The following is a 26358-nucleotide window of genomic DNA, read 5'->3' as shown; positions in this document are numbered from 1 at the left end:
TTTGCTTATGGCACACTGGAAGAGTGAGTAATTTTTCTAAAAATCAGTTTGCCTTTGCCTCTATGATGAATACATGCTGCCACAGTGCTACTCTTGTTTAAAAGGCATACAGAAACTTTCCATTCACCCTCACAGCATAGATTTGCTTTTCCTTTTTGTGCAACGTGTTGGCAATCTAAACAACTCCACACAAACTGTCCACAAACCACTCATACACAATACTAATGCAACAGTAGGTTACAATATGATAGCAATACAAAATATCAGATCAGATCACGTATTTCTCTCCATCTGGAATGAAGTTTGAATCTTGTACGCTAGAAGACCCACAGTTCGATTTCTGTGTGTAGTTTCTCATCTGTGCTGGGGACAAAGTCTCCAGTGTGGACCCAGAAGTGTTAGCAGTCCTGACTTTAGTGGCTGTAGACTGTTTAGCAGCAGAAGATGCTTTGTTACTGGCAACTATATCCAAGTTTCCAGTAGGGTCAATGATAGCATTTATGACTGAGGGGGGAAAAAAAAAAAAAAAAAAAAAGAGAGAGAGACAGATGTGTTAGCAGCACTCAGCAGTTTCTAAACAGAAGATTGCTGCCTTCATTTTGAAAGCAGTGGAACTGTAGGCAGTGCTCATGTTCACTTTAGTCACAGTATTTTCTTCTCCAGCACCTTCAGGCCTAAACAGCTTTAACAAGCAAAACCTTTCCCAACTGAAGGTATGAGGACACTCGACTTTCTTGTTAAATTGGAAAAGACAAACTACAGCAGCCGAACAGTAAGCTTTCGGCAGGAGCCCAAAATGACACCTAAATGCTTTTATATGGCTTTATTAAGCTTTTAGATGATGCAAGAGCCTGTCTTGCCTTTTCTGCTGCGCAGAGCTCTGTGTGTAAAACTCAAGTCCAAAAAGCGCAGCACAGCTGAAAGATCTGCTAAATATTATTTCAGCAGAACAAACCTTTGCCAGTTCATCTTATGGAAATACACTAATTACCACAAACAAATCATTTCCACAGCAACAGCTTCCACGTTTCAAAAGTCAACAATTTTCTTAAAAATTGGCAGCACAGGATAAATCTACTGTTCATTCCGTATGTACTTGCCAGAGAGCACCATGCTAACAAACTCAACTTCTGCATCCTTTCCCAGCTTCCACTGGCAAATCATGCCACGTTATTTCACTTTGTGCTACTGACATTTGAGAGACAAAAATAATATTTTAAGTGACTAACCTTCAAGCTGTTTTTGAACTCTCCTGAGCTCCTTCAGGATAGAACTTATTTCCTAGAAACAAAATTAAAATTAGAATGAAAAATTAAGCAACTAAGTATTCAACTGATACAGGAAGCTAGTCTTACTCCTTCTGACTTATCTGATCAAGAAGATTCAAAGTCAGTTCCAGCCTTGCTTGTGTAACAGAAAATACAAAACTAGTATCTGTATTGAGGTGCATTTGGTCAGCGCACAGGGACCTTTGCCCTGCATCATTTCACCAAGTGCTACAACATCCTCAGTTCATAGCCAGAGTGGATGAGTGCATTTTAGATTTGAAATGCTAGCCAGACAACCCATGCAAAGGCTTCTCCACACCCTCCTTAACACCAAATACATGAAGATATCTGTAAACTCGGCTCCTAGGCCAGACAAAGCTATTGGCCACATATACACTGTGTAGCACCAAGCTACACAAGGTGATGGGTATGCTTAGTATTGTATTTAAATCCTTACTAGCAGTCCCCAACGACATGAGCGCAGAAACACTTCATTAGGACTTAATTTTTTTTATTGCCATATTATCATACTGTTACAGGTGAAAAACACAAACATTCATGAGAAACACCTGTCTATAACTGGTTCTGTGGCAACCACATCATAGGTGATGTTTTGGCTGATGTTTAAATGAGGCTTAATGACCTGAACTTAAACATCTCTTAGGGGTCTGAGTCTTTGAAGATGAATCACAAGGGGAGAGTGAAAGAGTTTGGTGAAACTCAATAGCTGAAGGAACTCACTTTGTCACAATCCAAACAGGATCAGTCCCAAGACATGCAAACAGATCAGACATTTCAGAAATGGATTTGAAAAGGGCCACAGCTTCTTGTTCTGGTTTCTTGCAGGTTTCATGGATGAAACACTTCATTTCACAAAACAGTATTTCACTTGTTTGCATGGTCTTACCTTGTTTGATGTCTTCAGAATTGGCACTTCGTTTTCTGAATTCATTTTGGCCTCCATCTCCTCCCAGGTCTTTTCTGAGTTTTGAAACAGAATCCTGCAGGATAAGAAGCGAAGCTAAAAACTGCTATCCAAAAGCTGCTTTTTAAAAGACTTAATTATCACAAGATGTGGCAACAAAGAAGATTAGCGAATTAGCATCTGGACAAATCACCTTTCAGCAGATTTTGGAACTTCTCTAACTGATGTATTCTACAGCAACAGAAACTTTTGAACAGCTTTCACATACTTGGTAATCTGTAGGCTTTCTGAGAGCCTTGCGAAAGAGAAGAGACAATCCACTCATTTTCTACTGTATCTTTGCACAGGCTACATGTTAAAGTCAAGGCATCAACAGGAATTACAAATCCAACACTAAAATTCCAAAGGCCAAACACAGGAGGAAAAGAGATGGCAAATAATTGTATTATCTCTCATTCACTACACACAGAGTTTCCTACATCTACATTCCCTACATCTTGATAAAGAGACTTTCTGAAGTGAGAGAGCATTATCGTCCGCAAGTAGCAAGTCAAGAAACTCAGCAGCAAGTCAAGATTTCAGGCCAGGGACAAAAAGTTACTTACTTCATTTTTTCAGCTAGGTTTTCTGTATTTTCCCGGATTGTATGTGATAACTGGGACACTGGGTTCAACATCAGATTGTCAAAGATTACCTAGAATATAAGAGCAAATCAGAGAACTACTAGCGAATGTGGCATATGATAAAAATGGACAATTTTTAATAGTTACTGATACTTGAAGCTCAAGGGAAATTAAGATGACATACAGCTTTGTTGCAGTACTCTGGCAAAAAGACTAATACTAACTTGTTCAGATGTTTTTTTCTAGAGCCAGAGTTGTCTCCAGTAATGTAACTATTTAAGTATTTCTGAAAGGAAAAGTTTAAGGCCTTTCAAGCCTCTCAAGCACCCCCCCACCAAAAAAAAACCCAAACAACAAAACAAAAAGCCAAATCACAACACAAGAAGTCCCACAAAGAGTCTCACTGAAACCATTTAACATGACTTGTGTAAGTTCAAGCCACCTTTGCAGCAAAGTATCCCACCATGTTACTTTACATTTTATTAAAAACAATGACCAAAAAACCCCACCAAACCAAAAAAATTCAAGTCTTTTGGCTCAGCAAAGCCCCCAAGCTTCTGTCAGGAAGGCCCACATCAGCTGGGGCACTCTGAACCTGCACCTTTATTCATCCTTGGCACCTCTACAGAAGAGTGAGGGATCGATTCAGGTCAGTCACAGAACAGGATCAGTACCAGTGGCTCAGCAGTTCCACCTCCACTGGCCGATCCGAGTCACAGCTTGCCTCCAGAGCAGAGGAGTGGTTGTGCTGGAGCTTAGCTTTCCCTTCCTGCCTGCACTGCCTCCCCAGAGCTTCTGCCCCAGCCTTTCTGTCGCAAACAGAGCTGGCAAGCAGAACGCAAGTAGAAGCAACAGCTGAGTGTTGCAGCAGCAGCAGCCTGCTCCCCTGCTCTCCAACACCATCACTTCACTGCACCCCTCACCCCAACACCATCCCCAGCCTTAAGTTTCAGGTCATGACTCCTCACACTTTAGCATCAACCCAGTGATTTCCAGGTTACCCTACCCAGATGGATTGCACTAAATTATTTGTTGAAGGGAGCAATGCAGAACAAGTGGCTCGCTGTCTGCAGGGCCCAGCATGCCAGCTGTGCCACAGCACTCATACTCAGCTGCAGAAACTACTCATAAGGCCCAGCAGATTTTGTCATTGCTGTTCCATGGGCAGCTCTAACCAGGATGCCAGTTGCACAAAAGTAAGGTGCCACTGAAATCTGTACAACTGATAGCTTAAAGTTGAGATTGTAGTGGTGACATAGTATACATGGGTTCTGACACTGAATGCCTCCTCCAAACATCAAGTGGACAAGCCTCATGTTTTACAGAACAGAGGAAACTTCCAGTCAGCACTGGTAAGAATGGTGACTCTGTTCCTGTTTGTTTGTTTTTAATAAACACTGTTTCTATACCTACAAGTCAGGGCTTTTGAGAAGGGCTTTTTTTTTTTTTTGAGTAGCCTCCTGCAGCTTAGAAAGCGCAGTTATACATACTGCAGCTTAAAGCAATGTTGTATATAAAGAAAAAGGTGGCCTGCCTCCTCACGGTTTCTTGTCCTTGTTTTTCTTGAGGGATCCTCTTCTCTATTATCGTTCATATTTTGGTCAAAATCCTTCAGTTCCACTGATCCAGGAGGCACTTTCTGGTAGTTCAGACTTGCTTCTGGAATGCGCTGCACCAACTTGGAAATAATGAGCAACGAGTCATTAAAAATTAGAGGGAAGGAGGCACACAGGCATTCTCTGCAGGTATTGCAGATTTTCAGTCAAGCACCAGAGGAACACTGATTCATTTATGTCTTGTTCAGACAGGTATGGGTTCCTAAGAAAACTACTAGACCCAAATCCTGCAAGCATCTACCCACTGGAGTAATTCTCTGAAACTCAGTGGGGCTGTTCTACTTTATAACTTTCAGTCTTGAGCACATAACTCAAAAAAGGACCTCTTGATCCATATCACATGTTTCAATATATCAACACAACATTAAAGACACACTAACAGAAACCATTTAGTAACACATGGAAGAGATGAAAGAGCAATACAAACCCACTGATAACACGAGAAGTTAACAGGAAGAACAGAAAAGACAAGACAGTTACTCCTGTTTGGTTGACTGATGGACAAAAAACTCCAAAAGAAGGGGAGGAAAATAACAGTGACAAGACAGAGATACAAAAATAATGGGATGGAAAGTGCACCTGAGATGGATATGCCAGCCGAAAAGATCTACGAGCAATCTGTGTTAAAACAGAAACAAAGAGATCAATGCCAGTGAATGACTGTGACAGCAAGTATCAAAGAGAATACACATTTTGGGGTTATTTTGAGTTCACATTGCCAAAAGCGCATTCCTGAGGACCAGCACTTGATGCCCACTTCCCACGTGCACTGAAGCCCACTTCTGCAGAGGTAGTCTCCGGCAGCTCCCCAGTTACTTCAAAATGTGCTGAGTGAAATCCAGCAGCACTCTGAGCACAAAGAATAGGGTAAACATACAGCCCAGGATGCTCTTTGGCTGGCAAAGTGCACAGCTCTTGAGACAAGACACCAAGTGCCATTCAAGGCCCAGGCCCCCACACCCTATGCAACAGCACTTGGGTTATGCACAGGCAGAAGGTATGAGAGATCATGATATAGAGGCACCACAGCCAAAATGTTTAGTTAAAAAGCTTCTCCCTTTTCTAAGCATCCTTTCATAAAGTGCAGAAACAGTAAGTTAGGCTGCTTGCAGTGGTGAAACAGCATCAAAAGGGAATGAGATATTGCTACAGCTCACCAGTTCTCAGCATGACCTGTGGAAAACACACTAAAGGGCAGCACCAGCTCCCCAGTCACCAGGCGATTTCCATATGTGACCTGATCTGTCACACCTGGAAGCATTTCCTCTCATCATACCAACACTTACACATCTCAACAAACATAATCAGACTCTTTTTACTATATCATTACCAACTTTAAAAAAAATACTAACCACAAGAATTACACACAGGGCTAGAATTTGCAGGAGTGGCCAGTGATTTGGGATGACCCACTTGACTTCACTTGCAGAAGCACAGCTGTCAGTTTGACTGCTTGTCTCTACAGAAAGCTGGGTCCTGTAAAACCTACACACCCACAACCCAAGGCATCCCAAACAACCCATGGCTTTGGTAAACAGAAATCATGAAGGATTCACCCCTGTAGAACTCTTTTGGTTTGTTTTGTTTGGGGTTTTTCTGCTTAATTTTAGCAGCATTCGGTTCAGTATGCCAAGAATCCATGTTATTATGAACTATACAGCTGAGGCTAGAAAAAAACAAACAAAACAACTGCAAACATGCACTGGGAAAATTGAATATCTCCCTGGCAAACACCCAAGCCAGCACTGCACCTGAAAGGACAGAACATGAAGAAGGAAGCGCAAATCTAAGTTTTTTTGTCTTAAGTTTTAAAAGAATGCTCGTGATTTTAAATCTTTAACCAAGCTTCATAATACAAGTAATTTAAAAGCAGTCCATTTGAGGCCAAGAAATATCAGGCCACACACTAGTCCAAAGTGAAGCTTCTTGTATGGCACTAAACTCTTCTCAAAAGTGATTCCAGTAACAGTATTTATTTTTCCTGCATCTTTCCCCACTTCATTTGAATAGGTATAAACATTTAACAATAGCCAATCACGTCCTAGCAGGATGACATTCAACACAGCAAAAGCTAGAGCAGTACAAGAGACAACATTTCTTACTCACATACTTCCTTTTATCAGCTGTTTCAATATGTTACTACTATAACCATAGTAGCTATTCCTCATCACTAAATCCTCCCTCAAAATATTTAATATAAAGTCGTTTAATAAACACTCAGTAAATTCACAGTGCTTAGCATCACACACTTATCTTCAGATACTTCTTAGCAATTTCCCTGCATTAAGTCAAAATAATTCTTTTAGCACAGATTCAGCAGCATCCAGAGAGGAAGAGGCATGTTCGGTAATTCTAGTCCAGTTCCAAAGAAGAGATGTGTGTTTGTTAAACTCATGTCAGTTGATATTGTTCCCATTCCTAACATGACCCCCAGGATGCATGAGAGGGGCTGGATCCTGAGCTATTCAGGATTCAGGTCCACATCTCAGCATCACCAGTAGAAAGATCTGCTGATTTAACCTGTTCCAGGCTATCATTAACAGATGGCAGCCTCTGGGTGTAACTCAAGTGACCTCTCAGACACTGGCCCTGCCAAAATCACTCTGCTATCCAACCCTGTTTGGAGTGAGCCTAGATAAAGGCCTTTATGGTGGTTTCATGGTAATGGCCCCTGATCTGTCTTCATAAGCTCCAGTGCTTGTCCTTTACGCCGTCAGATCTCAAAAACTGCCCTCACAGTGGATACTGTCAGGAGCATTTCCTACACTGGCTCTCCTGACTACTATGACTGGCATGTCCCACACAGCACATGGCAGTGCTGCCAAGCCCCATCAAAGAGAAGCTCTTAATTGTCTGGGTCCAAGCAATCCTGTCTTTGTGAGCCTACCATTCAGCATCACAACCATATGCTTTGGAGCCCATCCTGTTGCACAGAGTAAAAACATTGCATTTCGAAAGGTGTTCTTCCTCTAGTGGCAGAGGACAATCCCTCTATACCAGCCGACTTACAGTTGCATCCTTCAGTGTACTTGACAAAAAAGTAGGTACACAGATTTTCTGGAGGGAATTGGGCACTGAGTACAGGTCATTAACAACACATGGCAAACGTTTCTTTTGCAAGTGACAAAGGTACAAAGGCAGTTTTGTAGGTGTGGCACTTACAAGGAAGCAAAGCAATTTAACACTTTATCTCAGAGCCTGAAGTTATTTCGAAACACTTTTGCGCTACAGCTCAAAGCAACTCCAGGCAGAAAACCCTTCCTGAGCAGGCTGCAGCTGACCTCAGCTTTTCCCAGGCAATACTCGCCTGATTTTCTAGGTATCGCCCTTAATTTCTGTTTTGCACCTTCAATGACAATCACAGCAGGGTCATAGGGCCTCCTGTAACCACTCTTTTGGCAGGTTTGGTCCTCAGCTCTGAACCCTGCTTTGGACAGGTCTGCAATTCTCACAACTGTCAAAGACAACAGAGGTCCAAGAAGTCTGTCTAAACAGCAGATAAGGAGAGCTGGGTATTTTCTTAAGCACCTGCTGGTGGTAGACAGAAGGGAGTTTGGATTTAAACAGCAGCAAAGGCAATTTTCCTTTAGCAGCTGTAGCTTTCTGGTGACCTTGCAGTCAAGTTTGATCTGAGCTGAGTCCCTGCACTGAGTCAAATTCAGAAATCACCAGTGTATACAAACCATGCTACACAGCTCAGGAGGAAGCCACAGCTTCACTGAAGAGCTAGAGAACAGGACTTCCCAAGGTAACTGCCTTCCTCCTTTTCCAACCTGTTGGCTGGAGAACAGACTCCCTGGCCATCAATACACGGGTGAAGGGAAGTGATTCAAATAACACCTGCACAGCATTTCAACAGCCCTATCAGAAAGGACAGAAAAGAGGTACAAAATGCAGAGCTGATAGCGTGTAGCCAGAGCACACAGTCAGCAACTTGTCTGAAACAAGGCTCACTAGCACAGTGGTACAGCACATCCACTGCTCCATCCTGTCCAAAGGAGCAGTGTCATCCAGGAACCAAAGTCCAACTAACTGCCATGAGATCCTTTAGAAATACTGAACTCCCACCTCCGGCAAGGTTGGCTGTGGTACACAGGAGGGCAAAATAAAGAGTACTCTATAACAGATTGTAGTCAATCTTTCTGTTGGGTGTATTCAAGAACAGGGGTGAGGGTTTTTTAATACTGTACCAACTCAGTATACTGCTCAGGTCTCCCATCACAGTTGTGCCCTGTCTACTTACTAGCATTCAGAGGCAGAGATTTTTGTTGTTCAGGATCTTACCTCTTCTCTTGCTGATATGGTGGAAGCAGGAGTGTTGGGCACAGAGCTGAGGGAGGTGCTTGGTCCCGTCCCCGATGAACTCTGCGAGTCTCCATCTCCAGCAACATCATGAATCTCTCGAGCAAGGATGGCCACATCCTTCACCAAGGTTTGGCTGAGCCTGAAGCACAGGGCAGGCAGCAGAACCATGAGGATACATGATTCAACATGCCTCAGTCATAAAATATAAACAAGGAAGCCACAAAAAGTTTGTGGTAACTGTAACCTCTGCAGAGGCTGGGGAAAGCTGGGTTTTTTGGGTGTCTTGGCAGGGTGCTGAGAAACGCTCTGGCTCCATATAAAATAAATCCTCCCTGCTCCTGAACCCATCTTCAAAGTAGATATTTGCTAAAGAGTAAATTCTAGTGACTACACACTACCAGAAAGTATTGAAAATAATCCATAAAGCAGCTTTACATTGCTCCTCCACCCATCTACTCTACTTCCTGGTTTGTTTGGGGTTTTTTCCTTTTTTTTTTTTTTCAATAGAACACAGTCAGTTTGACTTCTTGGGACTTCTTTGTTTTCCCTAAAAAGCCCTTACAAGGGAAAAAAGTTTTTTTTTTCCTTGTTACTGAAGCAATAAACCCTCAAATTATCTTTCCTTCTTCCTTGTGATTTGCAGACTGTAAATCAAAATATTCCATGTTTTCCAAAAGGGCTGAGGGATAATCAGTCAGCATGGCATAACTAAAAGGGATCTGGTTTGCAGAAACCAAGTCTTGAAACTTCAAGCCCCTTTACAGCTGTCCAGTTCAATACTCAGTGAGTGCAGCACTCTGCTCCACTTGCTCTAGATCTCAAAAACAGTTTCTAAGTGTCTGGATTGTTGCTAGCAGAGCTTTAAAAACCCCACCATCCCTTCAGACCAAAAGTAGCTGTTGTGGTGATTTTTAAAGAAAAGCTTCTGAAAGAAAAAAAAAAATCTTCTAGCTATCCAGCTTCATCTGAAAGACACCTTCTTAGAATGAGAACATGTAAAGGGATAAAACTGTCAGTTCATCAAAATATTTTCTCAGAAAATGCTTAATTAATAAGTTTGAATCAATAACAAGCAGTTTGATGTGCTTGCCTAAGGTGTCCTCTGTCCACACCGGTTTGGACAGAGCTGTCACCAAATGCATCCATTATGTGATTCACTTACTGTAAACAAGTGGCATTTTCCCTTTTAACTCTGACTCCTCTAAACCCCTCCCAGTTAATTTGGGAGCAGCAACGGAAATCAGAACTGCAATTACGAAGCAGACTCAGTGACAGAGCCCTGCAATGTGCAGCGCCAGACAGGTCTGACGCAACCATTTATTTATAGCTGCTGCCACCCGAAGCTTTCCCCACGCTACAAACGCTGTTTGGAGGGAAGCCAGCATCTCCCACACACACTCTTCATGCAGCACAGGTAATGCAGCCTGGCTTGAATGATGACACACTTCTGAGAAGCTTGACAGTAACGTTCACACAAGAAAAGCCCTTTTGAGATCAGTGCAGCAAGTGTAAGGGTGATGTGAATTGCTGACCAAAAGCAGACAGAAGATGACTTCCTCAGCTGAAAGTATTTCAAGCATGGCCATGCAGTAGAAGACCAGTATTTCTGGAAAACTGGCATAACACTGTTGCATACTAGAGATGTCAAACCTCAAATGCCACTGTTTAAAAAAAGAATCTGTTTGCTTTACGGATAAGTTCCTCCAGGCAACCACCAGACCACCAGTACACAACAGGTCCCGTATCCAGGGACATCAAGCAAAGCAAAGGCAACTCATTTATACAGATTTTCTTGTTTGGATTCAATTGTGCCAAACAAAGAGGTTTCTGCCCCACAGGGACTGCTTACTGCTCCCTCACTAGCTTCAGGCAACGCAGCTTCAGTAGTTTACACATTCAGTCTTTGCTAACCCATTTGACTTCCCCTGCAGAAATTAGGACAGTTCACACCAACCACTCCATGAGCATACAGTGACTTCCAGCAGAAAGCAGAGATAAAGAGGTATAAACAGTCACATCTTTTGACTTACTTAGAGGTAAAAGAAGATACCTGTTCACAGCTTGAACAAGAAACAAAGACAGAATCTAGCTTCCCTGCATCTTGACATGTATTAGAGGAAAGATGCAACCAGCATTGCCTAGCACAAGCTGTAAAGTTTCATTAAAGCCTTTCAAGTCTGAACATGCTGATGTTCAGATATGAAGGAGATGAGGTGGGGGAGGGCAAGGGGAAACACACCAACAACAGGAGAGAATACCTCTCCTTCTACTTCTACACCTGGGCTTGTTTTGAACAACGCAAAAACCCCTCAATCCATTTTCAGCATGTGAGTCCATGCATAGAACCCCACCTCACCTGGCTATTTCTGCTATCTCCGCTGTTTGCGCCATGAAGTTGTAGGGGTCAGACTGGTCATCAAAATCTTCATCATCATCCGTTTCTCTGCCGTTGTGCTTTTGCTTGCTCAGCCCACAGCCACGTATCCTTGGTGTTTGTGTGGCTGTTGAAGTATGGGAGCGTTTGTGTTTAGGGGAGCTGTGATTTGAGCCATATTCCTCCTCCGAAGTAGAAGTGTAATCTGAACCCTGTGGTCTCCGCCTTGATGCTTATAAAAAATGAATTGGTTTCAGACTGAGGAAACTAGTAAAGAACTACAAAAGGGCAAAAAGGTAACACAAAACCAGCCGAAGAGCACAAGGAGAGTTTCTGTGCAAATTTTAAGTTAAATAGTACATTCTCAGAATTTATTTCAAATGTGAGCACTTGTATGGCTCCCATTTACTATACAAATTTGGAGTGTGAAATTCCAATGGAAAAGCAAAATGACTGTGTTAACAAATCCAATGCAGTAAATTACTACCACAGACTTGGCTTTCCATGCACAGAAGCTCTGTGTGTAAGTAGCATGTTTCAGACTCCTCACAGTCCCACAGAAGTAATTTTCTAAAAAGAGCCAAATTTTCAAGCCTGCAGACATCTTCCCAGTTAGCTGCAAGTACAAGCAAAAGGAGGGGATTTTGAGTGAAGAACAGACTATGGTACTTGGTGTTATGTGTAAGAGTCCATGCCCCCAGGTTCATCTCCTGCCTCCCAAATCACCAATTCACCAGTTCTACAAGAAAAAGTATTCACACAGTCAGCTCCAATCTCTGGAGCCAAATGAAAGCTGACCACTTATCCACCTCGTTCTGCACATTTATAGACACCCAGGTCCTCCTTGCATGGAAAGAATCAAGATGTCCTTATTTGAAAACTGGGCTCCCAGTGTTCGCTGCCTCACTACACTCTCTATGGATACTGCATCATTCCCTTCCCTCCAGAATCAAGACCCACCAAACACAGAATCAGCCTACTTACTTAAAATAATATTAAACACCTAAAGGTCTTAAGCACACCAAGTTATTAAACACCTAAAAGCTTTGCTGAGTTACCAGGATTGTCATAACCCTGAAGCACTACAAGCAAATTAAACCAGCATCACAGAGCATACAAACAAAAATAACAAATTTGGCATAGAAGATGCAGGTGTAAAGAACAGATAGTTACTGTATAGTGAAAGAACCATTCCTAGACATTGGTATGTCTGCTATAGCTATATAAATGTCTTGACTTAGGATTCATATAAATACATATATATATATACACACACACACATACACACAGAGGAAATAAATTTGCTCATATTCAATCAGAGATAATTTTTTTAAACACAGGTTTAGACTCAAGAGTTCACCCTGTCATTGAACAGAAATTTTTTTTAATAAAGAGCCTGATTTTCCATCCCTGTATGCCAAGGGAAATGAGAATCAACTCCCACAGTACCATTCAAATTACACTGAGTAAACAAACCATGTACACAGAGGAGCAGGGGAGGACAGGACAGGCCCTTAGCTTTCAGAATTGGTAACTTGGATTATTCTGATGTTATCTAAGCGTTCCACAAAATTACTTCAGATGGCCTGACAATCTAGTGGTTTTCTTGTCTCACAGCCAGAGTTCATCCTGCTCCTCTTACAGAAATTAACTTTCTCCCACTGGGAGAGTTGGAAACTACTGTGGTTAGCTAAACGCCTTAAGAAATCCTTGAATAAATCAGCCACACCTGCCTCCATACTCCCAAGGCTAAACACTCACTGCTTTCAAGGGTTCTTGTATCATGCTAAAAATGTCTTGATGGCACAGTCTAACAATTCCGTTCATCAGTAACTTTTGTGCTAGGTGTTGATTCAGTATAACTCTAACAGCATTTGTAGGAACACACATCACACACTTGGCACAGCACAATGAAGCATGAAGTACAAGAGAATACTTAGGAGTTTGTGAAAGGTTAACAATCATATCAAGGAATTAGGAGGTTAGTATTTTAAAAGCAACTAATTCAGAGAAAGGATTAGCATCATCTGCTGCAACTATGCACAAGAAAAGATATTAGCATGCTACTATAGAGCTCTGAAAATCAAAAACCAATTCATTTAAACAAACAACTGGCCAATGCTTGTTATTATTTTTCTCCAAATGATTTGAAGTGTGTGGTCCAAATGGAGAGGGATTGCAAAGAGTGCTTCCTGTTCAGGAAACTCTGACCACATTATTTTAAATTTGTTATTGTTTAAAAAGAAATCAATAATAGCATCATCTCAAAGAAGGCAAAAGAGACTGTACATACTCTTCTAGCTTATTCACATTCCGATTTACATGCATATATAAATGGGCAAGAAAAAATATTAAAGGGAAGCTGGATGCTATAAAACAATCTAAATCAAAACAAGCAGCAAATAACATTTTTAGCATGCAATAAAAATGAAGAGTGCAAGAAGGGTAATTATTTCAACTGCAGGAAAATACATGAAAAGGAGACACCCAAAACTCTAAGACCCCTTCCAAAAACATAGATCTGCTGAAAAAAGCATCCCTCTCAATGGGCCTGGGAAACCCAGCTAAAGGGTTCTTGCTGTCCCTTTGCCTCCCTGTCATTCCTGAAAACCTAAGCAAACAGATCTGTTTTGCTACATCCATGGTAGGTCACAGACAACCTAGACTTAGACCAAAGGTGTTGGGGACAATCTTCTATTATTAATCACCATCTTTGAGTTGTCATGTACATTGTCCCCACCTCCTAATTTAAGGCTGATTTCAACGTGACAGACACTGATACTGCAAGGGTCTGTTGAGTGCACAGCTACATGGCAAGATAGCTCTCAAACCTCTGCACCTCATGGGAAACACAACTGTGTCTCTGCCTTACCTATGGCAACACGGAATGAAAATACATAATGAAAATCAACATGTAGTGTGCCCAGTGTAGCAAGAACAAGGGAACAGGCTTGACAACACAGGAACACTTATTCCCTGTTTTCCTGTTTCAGATACCTTCAAACATGCCACTTTGGACATTAGCTGTCATCAACACCATTATAAGCTCTCTGGGAGTAAATTTTGAATCTTAAAAGTCAAAATAGAACAGAATTCCTTGTAGCACTAGAAAGGCATTAAATTCTACCTTTTAAACAAAAAAATGACTAGCATGCTCCTGTCAAATGTGAACTGTTTAAAAAATAAAGTCACATAAAAAAACACTACCAAAAAACCCACAACAAAACAAAACCAAAACATAAAAAGAAACACAAAAAACTTAAAACCCCCAAACAAACAAACAATAAAACAACACAAGAAAGAAGTGATTTGGGGTATCCTCACAGACAACACCACAACATTATCATTGAGTGTGAGAGAAGCTCTGCTTGTTTCCAAACCCACAGGAAATCTCAACCTCTGCACCACTTGTTTATTGCACATTTGTACTCACCAATGCAGCATTTATATTGCTGAGATACCAATCCTTGGCAACCATATGCAGCCTACAAAGCAGAAAGAGGGGAGCAGGGGAGAAACATAAAGCATAAGCACTTACTGGATGAGGAGGAATACTTGACACTGCTGGAACGGGTCCTGATGAAAGGCTGCTTCGTGGAGGCAGCAGCTGCCATCTTCCTTGCCGCAGCTCTCACCTCTGCAGCAGCCGTCGTCTTCCGATAGGACTCCACACTCCGGCCTGAAAACCCTGGCCTTGACTGCGTTGTCTCAGAGTCACTGGGCACTGTAAACGAACCTGCCCGTTTCCTTGGCATGGCGAGGATGTCCAGCCGGGAGAGCTTCTTTGTCTCTGTGGACTGCTTGGTGCCCGGAGCAGTGGCTTCAGGGTTAGTGGCTGATTTCTCAGTATCGACACATTCATTGTCTGAAGTATCTCCCAGCCGAGCACGACGTAGCTTCGAGGCCCTTGTGGGCCGTGGGGTGGATAAACTGTTGGAGCGAGTGAGAACTTGCTGGATTTTCTGCACATTCAAGGTCGTTTTGCTGTGCTCCTCCTTGGTGGCCTGAGTAAAAGGTTTCCTTCTGGGAGCTGGACGAGTTACTGAGTGCTCGTGGTCAGATACAACCGCATCAGGGACTGGCAGGTAGGGCAAGCTTGAGCTTCTCTCATCATCTGTGAAGTCAAGTGAACCTCGAGTCCCAGTGCTCCGCTTCATCTGGAAGCGTTTAGCAGTCTCCGTGTGGTTTGATGCTTCTGGTGCTTGCGTTTTCCGCTTCTCCGTCAGCCTGTCCCGAGCGCTGGGCTGCCCATACTGGTCCTGGATGGATGGTGTGGAAGAAGATTTCTCCTTCTGCAAGCTCGTGACTGCTTTACGTTTTGGGGCGTTTGTTGGGACGTTCTTCCCACTCACCAAGCTGACCGTGCTAGCAGTGTCCACATCCGAGTCCCCTGACAAGGAGTCCTCCAGCTGACCGGCAGATTCTGAGGGCTCCAGCTGTTGACTTTGACAAAGTAATTTGGCTTCCAGTGCTGCCAAGGCAGTTTCAGTGTCCTTAAGGAGAAGATGAGTTTCCTGACCAAAGTCCATACGAGTTGATCGAACAGCCTCTAAATCTTTAAGCAGAGGGTGACTTGAAATATGTGGGAGTTTATTTTGAGGAACACCACTGCTTGATTTATCTTTGGTAAAACTTTCTTGCCTAACAAAAGATGTTTCCTTTCCTGCCATGTTTTCTTGATCTTGAGGAAGATTCTGATGAAGGGAAATAACCACTTTTCCAGCTGCGTTTATGTAAGCACTAACATCTTTGACTGGTGGCTTTCCAGGAACTGACGTGCCAGCAGACTTGAAGGAAAACTCCTGATCCTTGCTGTCTTTCTCTGCTCGAGCATGTGACATGTTCAGAGAGAGCTTGGAGGGAATCTCTGCATCATTGCTGCCATCACCAATGTAGAAAGAAGTTGAAATTGGCTCACTTACAGCTCTCATGCTTGAGACCTGGGAGGATCCTGGCTGCCAGCTCTCTGATCTTGTGTCTTCCCCCACCTGCTCTAGCATTTTATTGCTCTCTCTATATTTCTTGCCTTTGTCTGCGCTGAAGCCATCATCAGATCTGCTGGCATCACTGAGGCTATCTGGATCCAAGTCTTCTTGAATAAAGAGGCGGCTATTGGGATCACCATAGGCTTCCACACAGTGGTCCTTCACAATAGTTCTCTTGGTAACCTCAGAATAGGACTCCTGGCAAACCAGGACTGCTGCAGGTGTGGGACTGTCTGATTTATCACTTGGTGGGAGCTGGGGAAGAAGGCGCCTTGTTCTCAAGGGCACAGTGTTTTCTGGTTCCCCAGGTTTTGGGGCTACACCACTTTCTGAAGAGGGTTAAGTGGACAAGAATCAACTGATGTACAACTATAGCATTTATTTATTTATTTAGGAAAAGCTTCATACAAGCATATCCCACGGCAAAGCTCCAGCAGAAAGAGCTCTGAGTTACAGCTCACTGCCCCAGCACAGGTGGGCTTATCAGTATAGACACACTTGCCCAACACAGTGTTCTTATTTCTCCCATGCCGCTGGCCAGGGCTTCATATCTGATAGTGAAGCCTCTAAATACCAGGAGAACTGGTTACTTGACTATGGTAATATTTTAAACGCTCTAGGAGCCAGGTTCTCGCATGTAAAAACAGTGGCAATGACCTCCAAAACAAAGGTTTCATCTAATCTTTACTGACTCTACCTACAGCTGTTGATGGCAAGAAGGTAATGATAAATATTTCCACCCACAGAGGTTGAAAACATTTACAAAAGCCAACAAAGCATGCTTCTCCCTTTCTCACATACCAGCAGAACCACAGGTTCTGTAAACTGTCTTCCCAGTTACAATGGAAGTTTGATCTCCTCCTGCTCCCTTTCACCCCTCCATTCCCACTTTTCTAGGCTAATCTCCAGTGTTTCAAACCTGCCACCTGACAGGAAACCGTAGAACTGCCTATAATTCTCAGCACAGCTGGACACAGGAAAAGCATGCACACAGAAAAAGTGCAAGTTAGCAATTAAGTCCAAGACAACTTGCAAAGGACTTTCATCTGGAATCATAAGGCAGTCCTTGACCTTTCTCTTTCCCAGGTGCCCTTTATTCTTGTCAAACATAACAGTTAAGAACATCTTGGATGACTCTGAAATACATACTGGAGGCTGACTCCACCATCTTTACTCCACTGGGAACAAGTTATTCTATCCATCTCATCCTCAATTACATTAACTAAAACAGAAAATAAGCCACAGCCACATGCATAGAAGCCTTTAATTTCTGCTTTTCATATCACTGTGGCCTAGATTCAATCACCTTCAAAGAGGAATGACAGGATGAGACTTACCTGTACCTCCATCACCCTGCCCAGAGACAGATCCAGAGTCAGAGTAACTGTCTGCAAGGCTTGCCCACCTAGATACCCACTTCTGACTCCCTTGAGATGCCGCAGACATCTACAACAACGTGGGGAAGGTGGTATCAGAACAGGGTTTGTAAACCAAATCCTAGAAACAAAATCTCTTCTCTCATACACACGTCAGCCTCCTCAAAATGGAAATCAATCTGGGCATTGCATTTCCATCCAGACAGAAAACACATCTAAACCTCCACCATCCCAGCAAATCCACCTGGACTGCCCATACCTGCACATCAGCTTGAGACCCACTCGCAGCTTTTGAGGCAAATGCCTGGAGCAAGGATGACTTTTGACTAGTGCCATTTTCACTGATTAGATGCTGATGAGAACTGGAGTCATCTTTTTCACCTTTAATTATTGGTCTAAAGGCTGAAGAGATTCTGGTAAATTCAGGTGATTCAAGAACACCAAAAACCTGAAAAGTTGTTTGCATGGGAAATATTAAAATCCAAGAAAATAAAAAAAATATTAGCCCAAAAATCCAAATCCACAAAGTATTATCAGACACAAATTATGATCCCAAAGGGCAAGAAACACTTGCTAACGCTCCTATACACGTTACATAAATCACTTTCTGCTGTACTCCACAGTAGAAGCTTGAAACTTACTCATAGAATCTCACTCATACCTACCTTTTCTCTCTCTCTTCCTTATTTCAGTGTGTTACCTTTACCAGTAGCAATTTTCTCTGAAAAGGAGTCCCTTTTCAGCCATGAAAAATTTAGGATGATTGTCAGGAAAGCTATTTACCAGCTCATTCACAGAGAATTAGGAAAAAAAAAAAAAGAAAAGAAAAAAGGGAAAGGTCTATCTCCAAGGTCTTTGATAGACTGTAACAAAGATTAAATTGAGCAAAGCAGCCTTGCACCGCCACGTGAGGATCCAGGAAATAATATACCTTTGAGACAAGTCAGTGTTTGAACTAGCTGGCCAGATTCTCCCTGGAGATAAACAGGTCTTCCTAGGAGAGTGATCAAGATCATGCCTCAGAAGGACTTCTTTCTCCTCCCTAACTACAAGTAGTTCAGAGGAAGATGTCACCATGAAGGACACCTAGGCTGGGCAGAAATAGTCATGAAGTTCTTCACTCTCATTTCTATTAGAAAAAACTGTGTGCAATGGTGGGGGAATAAAAAGCAGATTCATCTCAAAACCTCAGCAAATCCAGAATTTATCTTGACTTTCTTCCTGGACAGAAACTGAGGTCTGGTTATCAGTTGTTTCCAAAGCGTCAGTTCTGCACTGCACCAAGTCTACAGCAGAGTTAGGAGCAGAACTTGGCCAGCTTGCCTGCCCAAGTCACATGGCTGCCAAGACTACTCCCTAGAAGTAATTGTATTTTTGTGACATTTTTCCTCATATTTCCCCAGTAGAACAATTAACCATCTAATGTCAGGACTAGGGCCTTGTGGCCTAAACATCCTGTTCCAAAAGCTTCCGATCACATTTAAAACAAGATGTAAGGAACAAATGTAATAAATAAACAAAAAAGGGAAGCTATATCCAGGCTTACAGAATAGTGTACACAAAGATCTAAAGTCAGTTAAGGCTTCCTTCAAACCTCATCATCCTCCTGCCTGCAGTTCACTAAACCTTCACAGCAACTTGCCAGCTTTGTTTTCATAATAGACCACAGATGAAAGTTAAACCTGAAAAATCAGCCAAACTTGGATTTGCCCTGTGGTTGCTTAGTTGAGTTGATTTTGTTAAGCCTCTCCCTCATCTCTGTTTTTTTTTCTAGATTATTATTCACTTTGCAAAATCCAAACAAGAACAGATCCATCTAGGATTGCCCCTGATGTAGTACACACCCTACACTATCTCAACTAGTTGCCACTTGCCTGCCAGCAGGCACTCCCTTTCCAACAAGGCACAGCCAAATGCAGAACCACCTACCACTAAGCACCAGCCCTTGGCCTCTATTTCTTTTGGTCTACCTTTGGCCAACCAGGGGATACTCCATCAGTGACAGGCTGCAGCTCCCATCTTTGTAACAGTGGCAGAAAGTCGTGCAATGCCAAGGCAGAAGCTTGGGAACAGTTCTAGAGAGCTGAGCTGCTCCCAGCCATGACTCTCAGCAGGATCACTCTCATCTTTATTCTGGTGCTGCTCTTCCCCTAAATAAATGGCAATCCCACTCTTGTACTTTTGCATCCAAATTTCATTTTGGAAGCAAGGCAGCTCTTTGCTGTGGGTTTACCTTGCCTTTTTGTACTCTGTAGGTTTCTCACTTGTGGTTTTTTTATTGGTGGTGGGGTTTCTTTGTTGGTTTTTGGGGAGAGGTGGTTTGGGTTGTTTTTAAAGACCAGTCTCTCAGTTTGTTAGGGCTTATCCTTAACACAGGTCACTCAGGATGATATCCCACTCCTAACTATAAACTTCTGCTGCACTCAATTTAAAAAGGAGCAGTCCTTCATGGCAACAACTAAGAAAATTAGGCCTTCCAGCACAAGGTGCAGAAACCCAAGCTTTCAGCCCTTAGCTCACTGTTCAAGCACAGAAAAGCAGCATTTACCTGGTCTATCATCTTTCGTGCTTCCTCCACCTCTTTATCCTGTGACTCTGTCTCGATGGTGTATGTGCCCGTCTCACTCACACTGTCCTCCTCATCATTCCTCCTGCCCTGGGCTGACTTTACCTCTGGAGGTGGAGCAGAAGCAGACTCTGGTTCTGAAGATACAACCACACGTGGAGCTACCGGCACAGACAGAGGTGCTGGTTTCTCAGTGCTTGGCTTCCCAGATTGAGCAGCCTCCCTCAAGTACTCAGCCATAAAATCCTGAGCCATTTTAGACTTTCTTCCAACACTTCCATATGTTTTGGCTGATGCTCTGGAAGCAGAGGAGGATGAAGAGTTGATCCTATCCTCAGTTTTCTCCCTCTTGAACGAGCTAGTTCTTTGGGTCCCAGAGGAGCTGTTACTGGGTTTGCCCCCCTGGGCCCCAAGGTGAGACGGTGGTGCCACATTTCCCAACTTCTCCGCTGGCAATGCGTTTTTGCGTTTTTCAGCCTTGGTCTTCAGCCCTGGATCGGTGTCACTCTGGGAGGAGTGTGCACTGTGTGTGAAGGACTGTGACCGTTTCTTCCGCGGCGTGTCCTCAAAGAACTCAATGACAAAGGCCTGCTTGTTGTGCAGCATCTCATGGGGATCACGTCTCATCTGACGCTGTAGCCTGGCTTGCTCCGTCACACGTTCACTGCCTGTTGTTGTTGCCTCCTTCTCTGCCTTGGGTGCAACAGGGTCTTCAGAGTCACTCTGTGTCCCGTCCTCGTGCCTATTGCCTGGAAACAAGGTATGTACATTTGACTTTCATATTCTTACTTGCTGTGGCCCTGTCATTACCTCTTAGTTGAAATTTATCATTTCAGTTAAAAGAAGCAAATCCTGCAGTATTAAAACAGCTCCAATGACATCTGCTGTGGTACAGGTATTGTGTCCCATCAGACGAAATAAAGAAGGCAGCTATCTCCTGACCCACTTTTCACAAATAGTTGGCTATGAAGTCATTAAAAAAAAAAAAAAAAAAATCAAGAAATCATTTCAACCCCAAGAATTTCTGGTTTTGTACTGCAGATTTATATACCTAAATGATCTGTTTCTTTCTTTTTTCCCTTTCAATAAAAATTACGACATAATTTTGCCATTCTTCCAATTATTGTAGGTCAAGATTACTTAATTATGTTCTCTCTGTTACAGAGTAGAAATATCACTGCAGAATCAGTAAATAAACCCCCCACACTACATCCCATGAAATCACATTCCTATGATGAAAGACCAGATCAGTGTGTTGTGAGTGCATGCACCTCTTAAGTACCTGAACTGTGGGAAATAAACCAGAAGCTACCAGAGAAGTGAATTTGCAGGATTCCTTACTTTTCCTGAAGATTTAAGAATCACACCATGACACCCCATCAGCTACACCATCCTATCACCAGCCAAGCAAAGCTTAAAGTAAGTTTGTAATCATTTTCACAACAACCATGTTTACAACCTTCTCTGTGTATCACTGATGCCTGCCCCTCAGCATCTGACTCTCAAGAAAATAAGTACAACAAAAAGTTAAAAGTAAACCAAAAAAACAAACCTTTTTTTGGAGAAGGAAACTGGTGTGAAGGCACACAACACGATTCAGTCAACGACCAGGAACCTGTCATCGGGAGAAGGGGGAAAGAGGTCTCTGCGCACTAGACTGTAATATGCAGCAAGATATACTGGCTAAAATACCACGTGTTTGAAAGGAAAACTGCTCAAACTTACTTTGCAAGTTCTCCAGACACATGAATGACGACCATTTATTATCTCAAGTTAGTCGCAAAAGAGTACAATGTAATACAAGATCCATTCAACCCAGGAGTCAGTCCTCTGAATTTTCCTAACACCCTCATGAATCCTGGCTTTTGCATAGTACCCTGAGGGATAATAAGCTTTGTCCTTGGAAGTGAAAGTTCTTAAATTAAAGGGTCTTGCCTAACAACTCTGCTGAATGCAAAACAGTGAGGATACAACAAAAAACACCCACTCTGCCCACAGATGCCCCAGCACAACGCCATGCATGCCTTCTCAAGCTTGCTAAAGACTTGAACTTTCTAGTCTTGGTACCAGGTTTCATGTTCATCACATTGTTCCAAAAAGTGAACAAATGTCACTAATGAGCTCTAATGGTGGGAATCTCTGATCCTGAAGACACAAAGCTGGTAGACAGCCAGCAGTAGCCTCCAAGACATCTTCAAAATTAGGGCTGTCAGAAGAACGTGTTACACAGCTATCACAGATAAATGACTGCCTGTCCTCTGCCAAAGTAGAGGCGGATAAACTCCTCAGGCCACCAACAGTGTATGTTTTAATCAAATGTCCAAAGAGTTGATTTCTTGATATGCAAATAATGCATTCAATTACCTCAGCTTCTTTCCATGCCTTATAGACTGGAAAGAGCCAAGTGCAGTCAGTTTAGTATCCTGTGAATTGCTCAGGAAAATCCTAGGTTGAGCAGCTGCCTAATTTTTGCCAACAGGAAAAAGCAAAGCTACTGAGGCACATTTCTATCCCTGACCATGTTCTCCAACAAGTCAACAAAACCCTATAGCACATTAACAGAAAAACCTCAACCCAAATCCCAAAATCCTCTGTCACAGTAGACCAAAAATAAGACCCTACATAATCAGGCAGGGCACTTCAGCACTGTCCCTTATTGAGAAACAAGCAACAACAACAAAGTATTTCCATTTCCATGCCACAACAAACTCCAAGGCTGGGTGTATGAGTCTTTTTTGACCACAGGAGCTTATAAAAGAACTGCACATAAAACAGCAAGCTGCAGGTATAACAGGAGAAAGTCTTCACACTACCATGTTTTTCCAACAAGGACCAAGCAAACACTCCTTTAAAGAAAAGAGGGTATTGCTGTCATTTAAGAAGGACCTTAAGTGCAAGTCTGGTAACCTTCAATATGACTTAATCAGTTAAAAGTTGCAGTTCAAAATTATAGCTCTTCCAGAGGCCTGCAAGGCAGCAAGGATGCAGGAATCAGTGGTCCCCTACTAGCTGTTCAGTGCATGGTCCAAGACAGACATTCAAGCAAGTACAAATCTTATATTATAAGATTTTATAATTCTATTCAAACTCACATTAAAATCACGGGAGCCACCAGCTGCACTATGAACTGGGCTCCAAATTACACTTCAGACTTTTCAAAAATCCCAAAGAATTCCTCACAGTCATGGGTGACAGGACACAGGTTCATGAAATGAAGCTTTTGAACAGAGCAGGACTTTAAAGAAGCTTTAGTTTCTTCTACACTACAATTTTCTTCATCAGTGATTGTGTATATCTCAACTCTATCACCAGTCTCTGTGTTAGGACCTCTGGTCACCCTACCATGTGGATCTGGTGATTATAGCCATCAGGGTGACTCCAGCCAAAAGGAAGTTAATTCCTTCAGCTAGGGGGAAGCAAGAGAAGAAAATCCACTGAAATACCTGTGTTTACCAGCCTGCGTGAACACATGGAAGTTATTTTAGACATTTAAAAATCAAAATTTTTTTTTTCAATCACTCTTACTGCTGAGCTGGCATTATAGATGTAGAGGAACCGAATTAGAGTGTCCCCACACCAGCATCACACATGACTTCAGGGCCAGGTGAAAAGTCTGCTAGTCAGATTCAAAACATTAACACTCATTATCGAAATATTCTTCATCTTGCAAATCTGAAGCAAAGATAATTTAATTCAGTCCTTCTTGACAGAAGAAGCCAACAGAAACCCATGCCCAGATGAGAAGGCATTCACTCACCTTTAAGCGTCCTCACATGAACTGGCAGGTCACTCTTTGTACTGTACACATCATCTCCTGGAGACTGCCGTCTCATCAAGCTTGGGTCATTCTGGACCAACCAGTCAGCCACTTTGCTCTCCGCTGACAGCACTGCCGTATGAGCTGGTTCCTTACTGTATGGTCTTCTCTGTCTGAGCGAAAATTTAGTTACATGGTCTTTTATCTTTATTTTACCAGGAGTACCATCATCAAATTCAATGGTGAAAGAGGCATGACTCTGTACAACTGGGGCTACTACAGCATCGATATCCTTTGTTGGGATCTCATGGACCTGTGTTTCTGGCGATTTTGATGGCTGCTGAAATTCTTTAGTTGGAATCTCAAAGTAACTTGGCTCTCTCCGAAAAGCAAACACAGACTGTTCTTGGGAATCTCTATAAGTAGAAATATTACCATTCAGTTCTTCTTCATGTTGGGTTATCTCTTTTGATCTTTCTACAAAAAAAAAAAAAAAAAAAGGCAAGAAAAGCTTAATTTCACAAACATTAGCTAAAATGGATTTAAAAAAATGTTTTGGCAGAAACCTATGAGGTTGGTCGCATTTGGTATGCATGGGCTGATGTGGGGAGATCCTGTTTCATTTTGCACACAGTTCAACGGCAAAGCATGAGTGTGCAAAGGTAATCACAGGTATGGGGTTGCTGGTTCAACACCTAATTCTCTAATATCACCATGCCACATTTTTTCAGTAGTACCCAAACTTCCTGATTGGAAGGTCACGTGCTAATTTCAACCTCTTGAGAAGGCTGTCAATCACCACCTCTCTCCGGTAGAGAACAGATACGCTGCACATGCGTCAAAATAAAAGCGCTACATGGTGTGCCAAAGCATAGGCAGCATTTGATAGAAACATCAGATTTACTGCACGAATGAGAAAAGATGCCTCTTCCACGTATACAGATTCACAACAGGAGTGGTAAGACTAAATGGCTTCCAAGGATGATGAGGTGAGAAATAGACTGCTTCCACATTAATCAAATCCAGTCAATGCTCTTAAAGCATCTCAGGAAACTCCTGAGAGACACAGTGGATGGTTTATTCCAGTGGGCTGCAGAGAATCACAGACAGCACTGCTGTATGACTAGGTCTCAAACAAGCTTAGCAAGGCCATTCTCATCCACAATGAGCTATTCCACAACTGATCTTTCTAAAATGCACATATTTTAGGGGAAATTTAATATTCCCTTATTCTGGTTTCATCAATCTACAGATAGGAATACGCAAATAGGAGCAGATTTTTTAAAACGTGTAATTACAGCCTTGAAGCAGGATGGCTTCACATAGTAAAGACGAGAAGTGTGCAAAAATTTTGCCTATCTCCCACCCCAAATCTCCTCCATTACCTGAGTAATGTTCCTCTTGCCTTCTGTCCTCCTTGTTATTTGCATCATCTTCCCCCCACCAGGAGGGCTGCCCATAAAGAGGGGTGCGGTAGGTATTGGTTTCTAGAAGAAGATAAACATTTTGACGCAGAAACATTAACATTTACCAGGCTCATAGAAGTCAACCCACACGTCAAAAAGGAAAAACAGCAGGGCCAGACGTGATCATGTACCTGTTACACTGCAGTTATAACAGCAAATTATATATAATAAGGAGTATGTTCAGGCTTTTTTTCCCCCCCCCTCTCTTTTTTTCCTTTTTACAGTCTGCTGCAAGATGCTGACTCGTCCTCCCTTTGCTCTCATTTATAGCTATGTTTCCCAAATGCTGTCTTTTCTTCCTTTCTAGCCTCATTATGCACAGGAAGTGGAATATTTTTGGCAGGACACTCTACAAAATGCTAACACAAAATTGTCTGCAACTCGCCTGCAATTCAGGTGAAAATCAGACTCTTTTCCTGGTCTCAGTTGAGAATACTTTAGTTTTGCCCTTTCCTGCCTCACCATGTCCATGGATGTTGTGAGGTCAGGGATTTTTTCCCACTGTTATCACTCTAAGTGACACATATCCCATAACAGGAAATTCTTGCAGCATTACAACTTTAAGAAAAATGTTAAAACTATTGCCTTACACATACATAAAGTAGGTTCTTGCTCTTTAAAGCTTAAAGTGAACCAAGTGGATTCCATATTCTATGCAGGACAGAGGTTTTTCTTATGGAGCCAGGTTTCTATCATTTTCTCTGCTCAGTGAGCATTCACTGGAAGATCAGGGCTTTGCTCCAACAATTGGTACCAAAAGGAGCCCATTGACTGCTTCTGCTTTTGCCTCCACAAAACAAGATTGTGTTTGGGCACTGCCTTGGGGGCTGCTGCTGTTTATGCAATAAGTAAAAAGAATATGTCTCAATTTACATGTGGTATAGTTATTATTATTGTATTTTTATAATGGTTTAAGAGAAGCAAATGAAGTAGCTTTTGTTCCTTCATCCTAAGGTAGTAGAAACACAAGGACAGGAAAGGGGCTGATGTTGAGCTCCAGCTTTGTTAGCTGCTTCCACCTCTACCCAAGCAATCATCAGCACACTCTTTACTGACCTGGCTTCAGCTACAGAGCAATATCTGGGCTTCTACCGCCA

The 26358-nt window shown here is 42.5% G+C and overlaps 1 protein-coding gene across 1 annotated transcript in view; it reads right to left on the bottom strand.

Moving 5' to 3' along the window:
• Positions 1-268: 268 nt before the first annotated feature.
• Positions 269-26358, bottom strand: part of CEP170B (centrosomal protein 170B) — a 52516-nt gene continuing 26426 nt past the window's right edge. Inside the window, exons 6-21 of the mRNA XM_054400309.1 lie at positions 25181-25282; positions 23796-24272; positions 21591-21653; positions 20021-20787; positions 17732-17920; positions 17434-17542; positions 14650-16425; positions 13769-13771; positions 11094-11343; positions 8717-8876; positions 5012-5050; positions 4351-4494; positions 2799-2887; positions 2176-2269; positions 1230-1281; positions 269-504 (exon numbers count right to left, since the gene is read on the bottom strand). Of these exons, the coding sequence (XP_054256284.1) occupies positions 269-504; positions 1230-1281; positions 2176-2269; positions 2799-2887; positions 4351-4494; positions 5012-5050; positions 8717-8876; positions 11094-11343; positions 13769-13771; positions 14650-16425; positions 17434-17542; positions 17732-17920; positions 20021-20787; positions 21591-21653; positions 23796-24272; positions 25181-25282 (4550 nt within the window). The remainder of the gene's footprint in view (positions 505-1229; positions 1282-2175; positions 2270-2798; positions 2888-4350; positions 4495-5011; positions 5051-8716; positions 8877-11093; positions 11344-13768; positions 13772-14649; positions 16426-17433; positions 17543-17731; positions 17921-20020; positions 20788-21590; positions 21654-23795; positions 24273-25180; positions 25283-26358) is intronic.

The sequence above is a fragment of the Indicator indicator genome, chromosome 4 (assembly GCF_027791375.1).
Source record: "Indicator indicator isolate 239-I01 chromosome 4, UM_Iind_1.1, whole genome shotgun sequence".
Lineage (NCBI taxonomy): Eukaryota > Metazoa > Chordata > Aves > Piciformes > Indicatoridae > Indicator > Indicator indicator.
The sequence above is the reverse complement of the archived record's forward strand: the minus strand, read 5'-3'. Positions and strand labels throughout refer to the sequence as shown.